This window comes from Coniosporium apollinis (genome assembly GCF_000281105.1).
Source record: "Coniosporium apollinis CBS 100218 chromosome Unknown supercont1.4, whole genome shotgun sequence".
Lineage (NCBI taxonomy): Eukaryota > Fungi > Ascomycota > Dothideomycetes > Coniosporium > Coniosporium apollinis.
The window spans coordinates 124,323-136,543 of NW_006913266.1; the positions used below are offsets into that span (position 1 = coordinate 124,323).

Genomic DNA, 12,221 nt, shown 5'->3' on the forward strand with positions numbered 1-12,221 from the left:
CCAACTCCATCCGAACATGCAATGCCATCTTGATGCACCATTTCCCCATGCAATGCAAAAATCAAATCCGAAACAAGACCACCTTTTCCACAATGATGCTTGGAATTTCTGGACAAGAAAGTTATGAACTCACACCCCCTCCTTCTTCGCCGACGAGACCGTATCCGGCGTCCCCGGCATCCCCTCCTCCGCCGCCACACCCCCATCATCCGTCTTCAGCGGCGACAACGCCACAGGCACAGGCGCAGCCCCCGCTCCCGCCTCCGCCGCGCCCACGCCGTTTTTCTTCCTCCTCTTCTCCTCCGCCTCCTCCTTCCTCAGCCTCCGATTCTCCTTCTCCGTCTCCAGCCCCGTCGTCGTCTCCTCATGACTCTTACCCAGCACCCTCTTCGCGATCAAAAACGCCACCAGCAGCCCCACGCCCGAGAGCACCGTATACAGTATCCACATGCGCTGCAGACTCTCCGCGTACGCCGTCCGGACCACTTCTCTCGCAGGGTCGGGCAGCGCATTCACGACCTCCACGTTGGCGCCCGCGCCTGCGCCGCCTAGCTGTGCGGCTAGCGCTGGGTCTAGCACGCGTAGTAACCTGTCCTCGCGCCGCCGCATCTCGTTCTGGAAGACCACGCCCCCAATAACGACAGAGACAGCAGTAGCCAGGTTCCTAATGAACCCAAACGTCGCCGTCGCGGTCGCGATATCACGGGGCTTGACTCCGCTCTGCAGCGCAATAAGCGGGCTCTGGAAGTTCGGGCCAATACCTATGCCGGTGACGACCTGGTATACAATCACCTTGGTCCAGCTGGCGTCGACGGGGAGGTCGATGAACAGGCCCGTGCCGAGCGTCATGAGGAACATGCCGCTCCAGATCGCCGGGAGGTAGAGGCCCGTCTTGCGGATGAAGATGCCGGTAAGGGCCGAGGCGAAGGAGAGCGATAATGCGGTCGGCAGGATGGCGACGCCGGACTGGAGCGGGGAGCGGCCCCTCACGGCCTGGAAATACAGCGGGAGGAAGTAGGACCCGGCGATGAAGACGAAGCCATGCACGAAACAGACAGCGAGGCAGGCGAGGTTCGAGCGGGAGGCGAAGAGGCCGAGCGGCATGATTGGATAGGGTGCCACGCGCCACTCTATCACGACAAAGAGGGCCAGGGTGAGGATGCCGAAGACGAGGAGGCAGATGACGATGGCCGAGTTCCACGGGTGGGATGCGCCGCCGAACTCGAGCCCGAAGAGGAGCATGAGCGTGCCGCCGACCACGGCGAGGGCGCCCAGCCAATCGATCGCTTTGATGCCGTCCCAGAAGGGGGTTGTGGGCGTATGGATGTCGAGGTAGAAGAGGAGGATTAGGAAGGCGGCGCCGTCGAGAGGGAGGTTGATGTAGAAGCACCAGCGCCATGAGGCCTGTAATTTTTGAGCGTCAGCGAGGCTATGAATAAAACAGAACACATGAGAAGGAAAACGCACTTTTTCTGTAAAGGCACCTCCGACGATGGGACCCAGCGCGCTCGCTATCGCCCACACCATCCCGATGATGCCGAAGTACGCTCCACGAGACCGAATGCTGAACAGATCGCTGATACAGATATTGACAAGTGTGATTAAGCCGCCTCCGCCGATGCCTTGAATCGCACGGGCAGCGATGAGCATGCCAATGCTTGTGGAAAGCCCAGCAATGAGCGAGCCGACAAAGAACACAACATTAGCCAGGAGCAATATAGGCTTGCGCCCCCAGATGTCCGATATCTTCCCCCAGATTGGTGTAGACGCTGAGCAGGCGAGCAGGTACGCGGAGCCGATCCATGTATAGCCGGCGGAGGATCCGAAGTGTTCGGCGATTGTAGCGACGGCGGTGGTGATGATTGTCTGGCGCAGATGGTGAGTCGATTGCTTGGGATATAGATGGGTACATGGGGTCTATCTTACTACGTCAATCGCTGCGAGGAAGACGGCCATCTACATCTCGTGTCAGTGGCGATCTCTGATGGTATGAGCGATCCAAGGGCATACACCAAGCGCAGTCATAATGAGTGCTATCTTCGCTCTGCTCCGCGGCTGCTGAGCCTCTGTTTGCTTCTCGGCAGCGGCCGCCGCATCTGTAGTTGTTGCTGGCGCATCCTTAATGACCACATGATCGCTGGTAGAGCTCTCCTCCGACGACATTGGAGGTTCCTAGGTACGCAGTCTAAAGCCCAGGTCGTAAGGCGAATACTCAGTGATCTCAGCGAACGGCGAAGAGGACTGTTGTTGGTACAGGACGAGAGGAAGTCCCAACCGCGGCGCAAGTGCTGGAAGGAGTCGCATCTCGGAACACGGCACCGCGCGTGAGCGATCGCGGGGCAAGATCTGCCTCGTGAATCGCCGCGCCGTCATCGTGTCGACCACGAGGCTCACGCCCTTCACCAACAATGTGGAACTCGCGCAGAGAAGCGCAGAAGATGGAGATAGCTGCAATTTGAGGTGGCCGACGGACTTTTGTATATATGCCGTGCGCACAGATCAGTTGTCGCTGTTCGGCACCCCTCTGAGCAGTCCGCACAACGGCAGAGGCTTGACTGTCCCCTGCGCCAGGCTTGATTTCTGCGCCTCGCTGTGATTGGCTTCCAGGGCTGTTCTCCACTGATCTATCCGTAAAATCAACCCTGACGCCTGGTAAAAGCCCTCTGCATGCTGCGGAGAGTAGTTTATCCATCCCCGTTTCAACGTCTGGAACCCTTTTGCGAAAGGACACTCTATCACGAGTACCGCAGTCTTTAGTACCTCAGCTATAATCGATTTGTGGAATGCGCTCATCGCGCTTAAGATGTCTTTTGTGACGCTACGTTTCCAAAAGAAAGATAAATGGTTCCACGCTTCCTGCCAAGACGCCTGCCCACGATTAACAGAAGACGAGATTGTTAAATTGAGAAGGATTAAATCATAACTCATGCATAAGACTGTTAAGGGCGTTGCGTATGGGATACCTCATTTGCAAGCAGAGTCCGTCATGGTAATCCTCTTGTAAAGCGCCCTTGTGTGGAGCGCACTGGTAAAATAAGCAGTGAAGAGCACTCCCTAAGCCCCTTTTGAACAAGCAAAAGTGGTACATGGCCTGCGAGTAAGTGACGCGCACAAAGCGTCAAGTAGACACACTGCGCTATCTCCGTTTTGTCGAGTCCTGCTTCCATATTTCTTGTCCGAGCCTTCTGCATCAAAGTCCGAGATTCGCCGAGTGTTCTCTCAACCATAAGCTGGCACGGGTAGATGTGTTGCCGGATCATGCTTCGATGACAAGCGTTGTAATGTAACGTGCTCTTGCGGGAGGAGCGGGGCGCCGGGGCGTCATTGCTGCCGAGATGGGAAGGCGTCGTCAAGCGAGATTCTGCACACACTTGGGTAAGGGCTCTAGAAGGTGAGCACGCAGGCAATCTCGAGCATCGAGAGCAAAGGACGCCGTCTTCGGTGAGCGAGCCTTGCTATCTGTACCTGTGGTCGGTAGGCGAGAAGTCATGGAGGGGACAGGTACACAGGACACAGCCTCACGCCGAGCGTCGCTGCCGCATACGCTCAGGTAAGGGCGCAAAAGGAAGAACGCAGGCCATGTCGAGCAGTCAGGAGCGGAAAGAGCGGAGACTGTCGTCTTCCGAAGAGCACGGCTTGCTTTTTGTCAAAGCGACCGCAAGGTGAGGAGGCAGTGGGAGCGAGGCCGGCAGGGCCACGCGACACCGTTGCACACTCCAACGGATACAAGCCCTCCTAGCGAAAGCTTGTTGGCGTTTTGACTCACTTTTCTGTTCGCAGCCTCCTGGAGTTTAGCGTACTCAGGAACCCAACCTTTTGGGCCAACGAGAGTAATTTCATAGGTGTTTGCTACATCATGTGAAGAGTTCCTTCCACAGTTCGAAGGAAAGCTTGGAGTGACAATCGCTCAGACAGACACAACGATTGATTTGAGCACATTGCGAACTCCATTTAATCCCCCCAATCCCCCCAAAATCTCTCCCCTTCACACTCACAGAAAGCAGAAGCAATCGCGATAGCATCAATCCTCTGCATCAGCACAAAGCTTCACAACTTTCAGACACCACCAACAACACAACTTCACTTCCATCCTCCCATCATCATCACCTCCAATCATCATCAATACTCCATAACCACACTCATCTCTTCTTCACCACCTTATCCCCTCACCACCAACTCACCACCACCACACCCACTCCAGCACCATCACCTCAAAATGTGCTGCCACGACAACATGCCGGGTCAGTGCACCATGGTGTGCTACAACTTAGGCTACTGGATCCCAGAAGAAATCCTCTCTCGGATCCACGCCGCAGCAGCTGCTCAATTGCACCAAGCATTTGGTGCCCTACCCGTCCTCCCGCCGCAGCCGGAGCCGCTCCTCACCATGAGGCCAATGGACCCTATGGTCCAGAATCTGGAAGGCCAGATGGCCTACTACCAAGCGCCCGCCGCCGCCGCCTACCACCACCAACCGGCTGCTGCCGAACCCCAGCAGCACTATCCGGTCGATCCCGCGCTGCTGCTGCACGATTATACGCAGGGCTTCGACATGTCGGCGCCGCTCCCCTCGCCGCCATTATTCGGCGGTCTCGATCTCCAGCAACCGCAGCCACAGCCGCAGCCGCAGCCGCAGCCGCAGCCCGGCTTCGAGCTGGATTCTCAGTTCCCGGTTCTCCCCAACACGCCCCCAGAGCCGGACTACAGCGCCATCCGGAATGGCGCGCAGGAGGCCGCGGAGGAGGCCCACGCCCGCCTCGCTGCTTTGCGCGCGGCGCAGAATGTCGTTGGGGACGGCGCGGTGGCTGCGTCGGCGTCGGCGTCGGCGTCGTTTCAGAACTGGCTCGTCAACTTTCAGAGCGCTGCGCAGGGGAGCGCTGTGCAGGAGAGCTATGCCGACTATTTCGACACCGGTGACGGGATGGAGGTTTCTGGATTCTTCGGTGAGCATGGGATTGCGCCGCTTGGGAACCAGCTTGAATTCTCGCCCGAGGATCCGCTGTTTGCTGCTGTGACGGAGATGGAGTTGTAGATGTGACGATGGGTGTGCTTTTTGGTGATTTGAGCGGCGTTTGGGCGTTGTGGGTTCTTTAGTTTTGGTTTCTCGGGGTTGTTTTCGTGGCGTTAGGGCGTTGTGTGTTTCTTGGGGTTTCTTCTTGTATTCGTTTCGCGGCATTGGGATGGGTTGCTGTGTTTTCGGGTTTGGCTTTTGTGCTGCGTTTGGGTCTGTATTCTAGAAAAGCATGCTTTCAGAATGTTTCCCTGATCGTGACTTCCCTCCCAGGAGTCTTCACTCCACTGGCGCGGAAGGAGCTGAGGCTCTGACTGCAGCCCATGATACTTGCCTTAGCCATAAAGCACGCCCTAATGCCTCGTGATCATGCTGTGAGCAATGTATACCTTGTGCATCCTCCCAAATTCTAAGAACTGCGCAAACTGCATGAATCCCCATCGTGACCGGCATCGGATGTGGTATGCATCTTCCCTAGAGCGTTGCTTGGCAAGGCGTATGTTGAATGGCAATGCTCAATTGCAGTTCTTTACTGGAAAGTCCCTCACGACACTGCCGTTTGGGGATTCAAGTTCTAAAAATACCACGTAATGCTCTCTACATTCCTAGCAGTGACCGACAAGTCACGACGATGGCGCTCGCAATTCACACCTGTACACTCCTTCACGGAAAAAAAGCCGGCAAACTCTCGAATCCAAGATCTAATTGGCACTACCATAAACATAACTAGCCGCTCCCCCCTCACACCGGCCTCCTCGCCACCCCCCTCAACCTCACATACCCAAGCCACGCACTCCCATCCTCCTCCCTCCTCACCACACTCCCCAACACACGCACCACCCACCCCACAACCTCCTGCCTCCTCTCCTCCTCCACAGCCTCCAAAAACCCCGCCCCCATCAACCTGACCCACCCCTCCAACCCCCCACCCTCCCCCTCCGTCAACCTCGTAGGCCTATACTCGCTCTCCAGCCTCTCAACCACGAACCCGACCTCCATCAACGCATCGCGCATCCACGTCTCCGAGGGGAAGAACCACGGACTCGCGGCCTGCGCATCGGCGAGCGGGACGCCGAAATGCACGAGCGCGGCGATGAGGGCGGCGTGAACTTCTCCGACGTTGCCGGCGCCGCCGAGCTCGAAGACAAAGGTTCCGCCGGGCTTGAGGGCCGCGAGGGCGTCGGCGAGGACGGTCTTGCGGGTGGAAGGGGAGCGCAAGATCCAGTGGAGAGCGGCGTTTGAGAAGACTTTATCGAATTCGCCTCGACAGAGCTCGGGGGCCTCGGCGGAGATGGTGGTGCAGTCCTGGAGACTGAAGGTGCAGTTGGGGGCGGCATAGGAGTTGGCGGCGGTGGTGATCATGGAGGCGGAAGCGTCGAGACCGAGGATGGAGCCGCCGGGAACGAGGGCAGCGATACGGGAGGTCAGGATGCCGTCGCCGCAGCCGAGATCGAGGATGCGGTCGGTAGGCTCTGGTGCGAGGAGCTTGAGGACGGTGGTGGTGAGGGCGGGGACGAAGGAGGCGGAGGCGGCGTAGGCCTGGTCGGGTATGTGAGACGGAAAGGACTGATGACAAGAGCATTTGAGAGGAGACGCGGGACTGATTGGACTTGAGATGGAACGTGGTGTACCTGTCATAACATACCTCGGAAGACCAGTGATCTGTTGCTTTCCCTTGTTGGGCTGCCATTTTGGTACGTTTCAGTAAAAACCTTGACACCAAGATTTACTGAGTAAAAGTGGGTGTTTGATGGGCGGTGCTAGACTTAGATTCGGGTGTTCATATATGGTTCGACTCGTCAGGGATACTTGGCCGATATCGGAGGCTGCTCATATTCAGCAAAAGGTGCGGAAGCATACACAACATGATCGGAATCTCACATAACCAGGATGTGAATCGAAGTGTAAAGTGACTTAGAATAGATCTACACCTCATTGCCCCTTCACAGAGGCCGCTTTCCGCCTCCGCAAGAGGTCAGCCAACGGGACCTCGTCCTCGTCATAGAAATCTACGTCCTCTTCCACACCGAAGTCTGCCAGCCGTTCACCTTCGGAGTTTCTCCACGCCTCTTCGCCGGGCGCACCGTCTTGCTCATCAGGACTGCTATACCCATCTTCCACCTCCGCTGCCACCGATTTCTCGAGGCGCTCATGGAACGGTCGACGCCTCTGCACCTCATTTGATGGTCGCTTCCATCGTTGTAGGTCCTCCTGTTGGCGTTGACGGAATGCTTCGACTTCGTTGTACGTGTCCACATAGCCTTCCTTGTGGATAAACGCCTCTTCAGGGTTAAATTCTCGGCGAACGCGCGGTATGCGGTCGGGATCTGGAGGGGGCCAGGTGACTGAGGGGTCTAACAAAATAACCGGTCAGTATCCGCGTGGCAGCGTGATAAGCGAAGGATTGCTAACACACCTTCGAATCCGTTTACTTCAAACTGCAATCCGCTCGTAACCGAAAGAGATCGGGCAAGTGCCCAGAACCAGCTTAGAGGCTGTAGTATAGTATTAGCCCAGTATTTGGATCTGTTCGCGGGACAAACATGCATTTCCACTACCCATGCCCTGCTTTATGTTCTTCCAGATACCGATGTCGTACGGGAACTCCTGCCTGATAATTCTAACCCTCTGGCCGTCCGGACCATCCAGAAACCCTCCCAGGTGTCTGGCACGTCTAAGCAGAGCTTCGTGACGCTCAATCTCCCAGCGCTCGATCGTAGTCGTGTTCGATGCAAGTCCCCATATCGACTGGACTAGCAGGATTGACAGAGCAAAGAGCGTTGTCGAGTTGGCAACAACGAGTACAAAGAGGTGCGCCAATTGAAGCGCAGATGGTCCTAGATAGCTCGGCATCTTGCGGTCTTTCCAGAGAACAGCGGCCCGGATATAGAGGAAGTACTCGAGATATACCATAGCTGCCACGGCGTAGAACAGAAAGCGGATGAAGTGTGGAAACGTAATGTGCGAGACGCAATTGACAGTCCAAGGACAGTGGTGGTCCATCTTGAGGATACATCTGTTACACGTTTTACAGTGGTGTGCCCGTGGTGGTTTCGCCGCTTCGCATTTTCGACACCATCGCTGTCGTCCTTTCGTCAGGCCGCCTTCCGAGGAGGTAGGGTTTGATACATCCTCCTCTTGGCTATCATCTGCTGTCCATGCTTTGGGTACACGGCCTGGGTCGGTCAGGCAAGCGCGAGCATAGCAGAGTAGTAGGCATGCTACCAGGACATTGAAGACGATGGTTTGCTTCCGCGTAAGGGGATGCGGCTCCAGACTAAGGAAGAGATACTGGGAGCTGTATGCCAGAAATGACACCAGTAGCAAGACGCCTGGTACAGCTAGAGAAGACAGAGACCATGACTGTTGTTGCATTTTGCGTTTGATTGCTGTCAAGCAGTCTGAAAGATGCGGGATTAGTAAGGCATTCCGCCAAGAACGGCTCGACCAGGGGGAGCTCGTCTTGAGCAACACCCCTCTATCGAGGCAGTGAGAGAGTGCTTTGAAGCCTGTTTAGATAGCTGAGTGGTTAGGGGGTTTCAATTCGGTCGTGACGAGATATCTTTTCACATAATCCGATTGATTGGAGATGATGATTCGACAATTCATCGCCCGGTAAACACCATGAACCCGCTCCTGGGTAAGTAAGTCATACCGATCGCCTCTTCCTAAGCTTAGTGTCTGATCCAAACCTGTATAGAGTCCACGCTTTCGCTATTGATTCCAACTATCATTCTGATCTATCTGTTCTGGGCTCCATTCACAAAAGTCGAAGAATCATTCAACATCCAAGCAATCCATGACATCCTCACGTATGGAATCCCCACAAAAGACGTAAATCTAAGGCTTGCCGAAGAATACGACCATGTCACCTTTACAGGCTCCGTTCCCCGAACGTTCGTTGGTGCTCTGGTACTGGCCGGACTCTCCAAGCCTTGGCTTGGGTGGCTGAGAACCGCTTTCCAAGCGCAGCTGTTGGGTAAGAATTCATTGACCCCGAATTAATAATTCACAGAACTTTACCACTTGCTAATCTATCTTTCAAGCACGCGGAATACTGGGCCTTCTCAATGCCGCCGCTCTCACGTATTTACGCCGAGCGGCGACCAAGGTGTATGGAAAGACCGCCGGAATCTGGTTTGTCCTGCTGCAGGCTAGCCAGTTTCATGTGATGTACTATGCTTCCAGAACGCTGCCCAACATGTATGCGTTTTGCCTCAGTACGGTTGCGCTAGCTTCCTGTCTCCTCGTTGTTGGAGACCCGTTAAGCGATGTACGAGATGGGACCCATAAGTATCAGCGGCTTTGCCTCTACCTGCTCACATTGGCCGGCGTCATCTTCCGCTCAGAGCTCGCCATTCTAGTTGGGACAATCACTCTCGTTTTCCTCTTGATATACCGCTCGCCACTACCGCGCGCTAGCATACTCCCCGGCATCGCTGGCCTAGCAATCGGACTCCTGCTCACGATACCCGTGGACACTTTCTTCTGGCGCACCTATCCCAAGCCCCTCTGGCCCGAACTCGAAGCCTTCTGGTACAACACGATCCAAGGGAAATCTTCCGACTGGGGCACCAGCCCATGGCACTACTACTTCCTAAACGCTGTCCCCAAACTCCTACTCAACCCCTTAACCTATCTGCTGCTCATCCCAGTAGCAGTCATCAATCCAGCAACGCGCAAGGCAAGCACTCGTCTCCTACTTCCCCTCCTCAGCTTCGTGGCGCTGTACTCCCTACTTCCGCACAAGGAGTGGCGCTTCATTATCTACGTCATTCCAGGCCTGACCGCCGTCGCCGCGGCAGGCGCGGCATGGATCTGGGACCGTCGCGCCAAGAGCACTACACACCGGCTCCTGTCTTTGGCGCTGGTCGGATCAGTGCTCGCGTCCTTCGCCGCCAGCTTCGCGCTCCTCGCTGTATCCAGCACGAACTACCCCGGCGGCGAAGCCATGATACGCCTCCACTCCATCATGGCAAACGAGACGGGAGTCGTGAGGATACACGCGGATAACCTGGCTTGCCAGACGGGGCTTACGCGGTTCCTGGAGCATGTACCGGTTGAGACGGCGTCGGATGACGCAGGGGTGCTGAGGCCGACGTCGAAGTTGCTGGTTGACAAGACAGACGACACGGATAAGCTGCTTAATCCGGCGTTTTGGGTACAGTTCGATTACGCACTGGCGGAGAGGCCGGAGAAGGCGATTGGGAAGTGGGAGGTGCTGGATACTGTGTACGGCTTTGCAGGAGTCGAGCTTGTGAGGCCGGAAAGGTCTAGCGAGGACGCGCGTACTGAGGAAGGTATGGGTCAAGCTGAAGATGGCAGCATCGAACAGAAGAATCTGCGCGGGATCTGGAGGATCTGGCATCAGCTGGAGAGGAAGTTTAGTCCTATTACGAGGGGGTGGTGGATCAGGGTTAAGATGGAGCCGAAGATCCATATTCTTAAGCGGCTTGAGATGTAGGCCAAGGCTGGCTGTTACGGGTCCGTAGAGCGAGGTCAAAAGATTTTGCATGTGGCAAGTGAGTATCAGCGCAGCGCTGACGATGCAGACACAGATGCCAAAGTGGGCGGTCTGTGGCGACTCGAGAACGTGTCCTGGTACATGCAGTTCACCTCTTGTGCACGGATGTTCTGTCACGGCCAGCGTCAGTTCAGGTTTGCGCAGTCATGTTACTCGAAAGTGCACCCTCCAACGTACGCTGTAGGCGCTTATTCACAAAGAGCATTAGCTAGGGAGGCCGCGATAAAGTAATTATGGGTTGTGATCATATGTCAGTGAATGCTCTATCAAGGAAGGTAAATACTACGCAGTAGGATGCAGCAAGCCCGGACTCCAAGCAAATGCCAAAAATCCAACGCCATGCAATGCTAACAAGATCCCAAACCCTCGAACGCTATGCTGCCGGACTCGTAGTAGTTCTCTATTGGCCATCCCAATAACTTTTAATCTCTATCGCGCTTCAGCCACAGATAGCAGTGTTGGTCGTGCACCCAACGAAGCCATTGGCACAGTTGTAGTAATTACCATGGTTCGGCGGGCAGCTGCCAAAGTAGCGCTGCGGACCGTTGTCGCAGACCTGCGGGCTCTGGCTCGTGCAGCCCACGAATCCGCTTGGGCACTCGCTCTTCTTCGCGTACCAGGTGCCCGGGGGGCAAGACCAGCCTGCAGCAGGTGGAGATGTGGGGGCATTGCCAGTAGTGGGCGGCGGGTTGGAAGGCGGCGCGGAGGAGGTAGCGCAGATGTTGGCATTTGTCGTGCAGCCAATGAAGCCGTTGGATGCGCAGCGGTAGAAGGAGCCGGAGCCGGGGAGCGCGCTGCAGTCGTTGTAGAAGCGCTTAGGACCGTTGCATACTTCGGAGGCCTTCGCGTACTCGACGCAGCCGACGAAACCGCTGGAGCAGCCGTGTTCGGGCTTGAGGTGCGACATGCCTGGGCACTGTGCGGAGCTCCGCTCGGTGAGAGTCGGCACGGCGCTGGCGACTGAGAGGACGCAAGTAGCGACGAAAACAGAAGTGAAGAAATGCATCATGACTGGTAGAAATGGAGAAGTAGAAATATAAAGACTTGTTATTTGGTGATGCGACTCCGATGGAAATTGCCTGATGAGATGGAAAGGACGTAGATTGGTAGCGAGTGGAGATGAATTGACTGTAGAACTGTACTGTTGTCGGACACTTAGTTGAGTGATGATTGCAAGAGAGATAAAGCCGAATACTTATAACCACCGTGAGCTCTACCCGTTCAATGCCGAGTTGGTGAAGCTCAGCGTTGAGCCACTGCGCCGCTCCACAGCGCGACTCCTAAAATTACCAGGCTCTGCCACGATCTGGGGCTGAGAGGGGAAGCTGAGATGGGCTGAATCTGGTGCACTTGGCGATGCATGGCTGACTGACCAGTAGCCTTCAGGGCTGCGCCTCCATGACGGTGGACGGCTAACCCGCCTCGCACCGAAGGCTTAGCTGCCGGAGCTGAGGAACAAGTTTCGTAGTAGCTCTTGGATTCTCGTCCTTGTACAGCTTGATATACTTGTACGAAGGACGGGGTTTGTATTGAGGAAGCGGAAGCTTTGCGGCGTGCAATCACGAGGTTTTGAAACAAAGTATTTCGGGGATTATGGGAGAAGAATCGAGCCCTTAGAGGCCTCTGTGGTCATGAGAAGCTTTGAATTTCCATCAGATTACTCACTTGGTAGTGCTTTACGAATAA

The 12,221-nt window shown here is 55.7% G+C and overlaps 6 protein-coding genes across 6 annotated transcripts; 2 read left to right on the top strand and 4 right to left on the bottom strand.

Moving 5' to 3' along the window:
* Window positions 1–129: 129 nt before the first annotated feature.
* Window positions 130–2,163, bottom strand: W97_01091 (uncharacterized protein; the record flags this gene model as incomplete). Its single annotated transcript, XM_007779000.1, has 4 exons — window positions 130–1,404; window positions 1,468–1,866; window positions 1,927–1,956; window positions 2,011–2,163. 4 exons carry the CDS (start codon window positions 2,161–2,163, stop codon window positions 130–132), a joined length of 1,857 nt encoding a protein of 618 aa, XP_007777190.1.
* Window positions 2,164–4,234: 2,071 nt separating this feature from the next.
* Window positions 4,235–5,032, top strand: W97_01092 (uncharacterized protein; the record flags this gene model as incomplete). The annotated part of the gene is made up of 1 exon (XM_007779001.1): window positions 4,235–5,032. One exon carries the CDS (start codon window positions 4,235–4,237, stop codon window positions 5,030–5,032), a length of 798 nt encoding a protein of 265 aa, XP_007777191.1.
* Window positions 5,033–5,752: 720 nt separating this feature from the next.
* Window positions 5,753–6,701, bottom strand: W97_01093 (uncharacterized protein; the record flags this gene model as incomplete). Its single annotated transcript, XM_007779002.1, has 2 exons — window positions 5,753–6,550; window positions 6,657–6,701. The coding sequence occupies 2 exons, from the start codon at window positions 6,699–6,701 to the stop codon at window positions 5,753–5,755; spliced, it is 843 nt and encodes a 280-aa protein (XP_007777192.1).
* Window positions 6,702–6,943: 242 nt separating this feature from the next.
* On the bottom strand, window positions 6,944–8,014 carry W97_01094 (uncharacterized protein; the record flags this gene model as incomplete). Its single annotated transcript, XM_007779003.1, has 2 exons — window positions 6,944–7,365; window positions 7,555–8,014. 2 exons carry the CDS (start codon window positions 8,012–8,014, stop codon window positions 6,944–6,946), a joined length of 882 nt encoding a protein of 293 aa, XP_007777193.1.
* Window positions 8,015–8,635: 621 nt separating this feature from the next.
* Window positions 8,636–10,475, top strand: W97_01095 (uncharacterized protein; the record flags this gene model as incomplete). Its single annotated transcript, XM_007779004.1, has 3 exons — window positions 8,636–8,651; window positions 8,712–8,990; window positions 9,058–10,475. 3 exons carry the CDS (start codon window positions 8,636–8,638, stop codon window positions 10,473–10,475), a joined length of 1,713 nt encoding a protein of 570 aa, XP_007777194.1.
* Window positions 10,476–10,974: 499 nt separating this feature from the next.
* On the bottom strand, window positions 10,975–11,541 carry W97_01096 (uncharacterized protein; the record flags this gene model as incomplete). Its single annotated transcript, XM_007779005.1, has 1 exon — window positions 10,975–11,541. The coding sequence occupies one exon, from the start codon at window positions 11,539–11,541 to the stop codon at window positions 10,975–10,977; it is 567 nt and encodes a 188-aa protein (XP_007777195.1).
* Window positions 11,542–12,221: the final 680 nt, after the last annotated feature.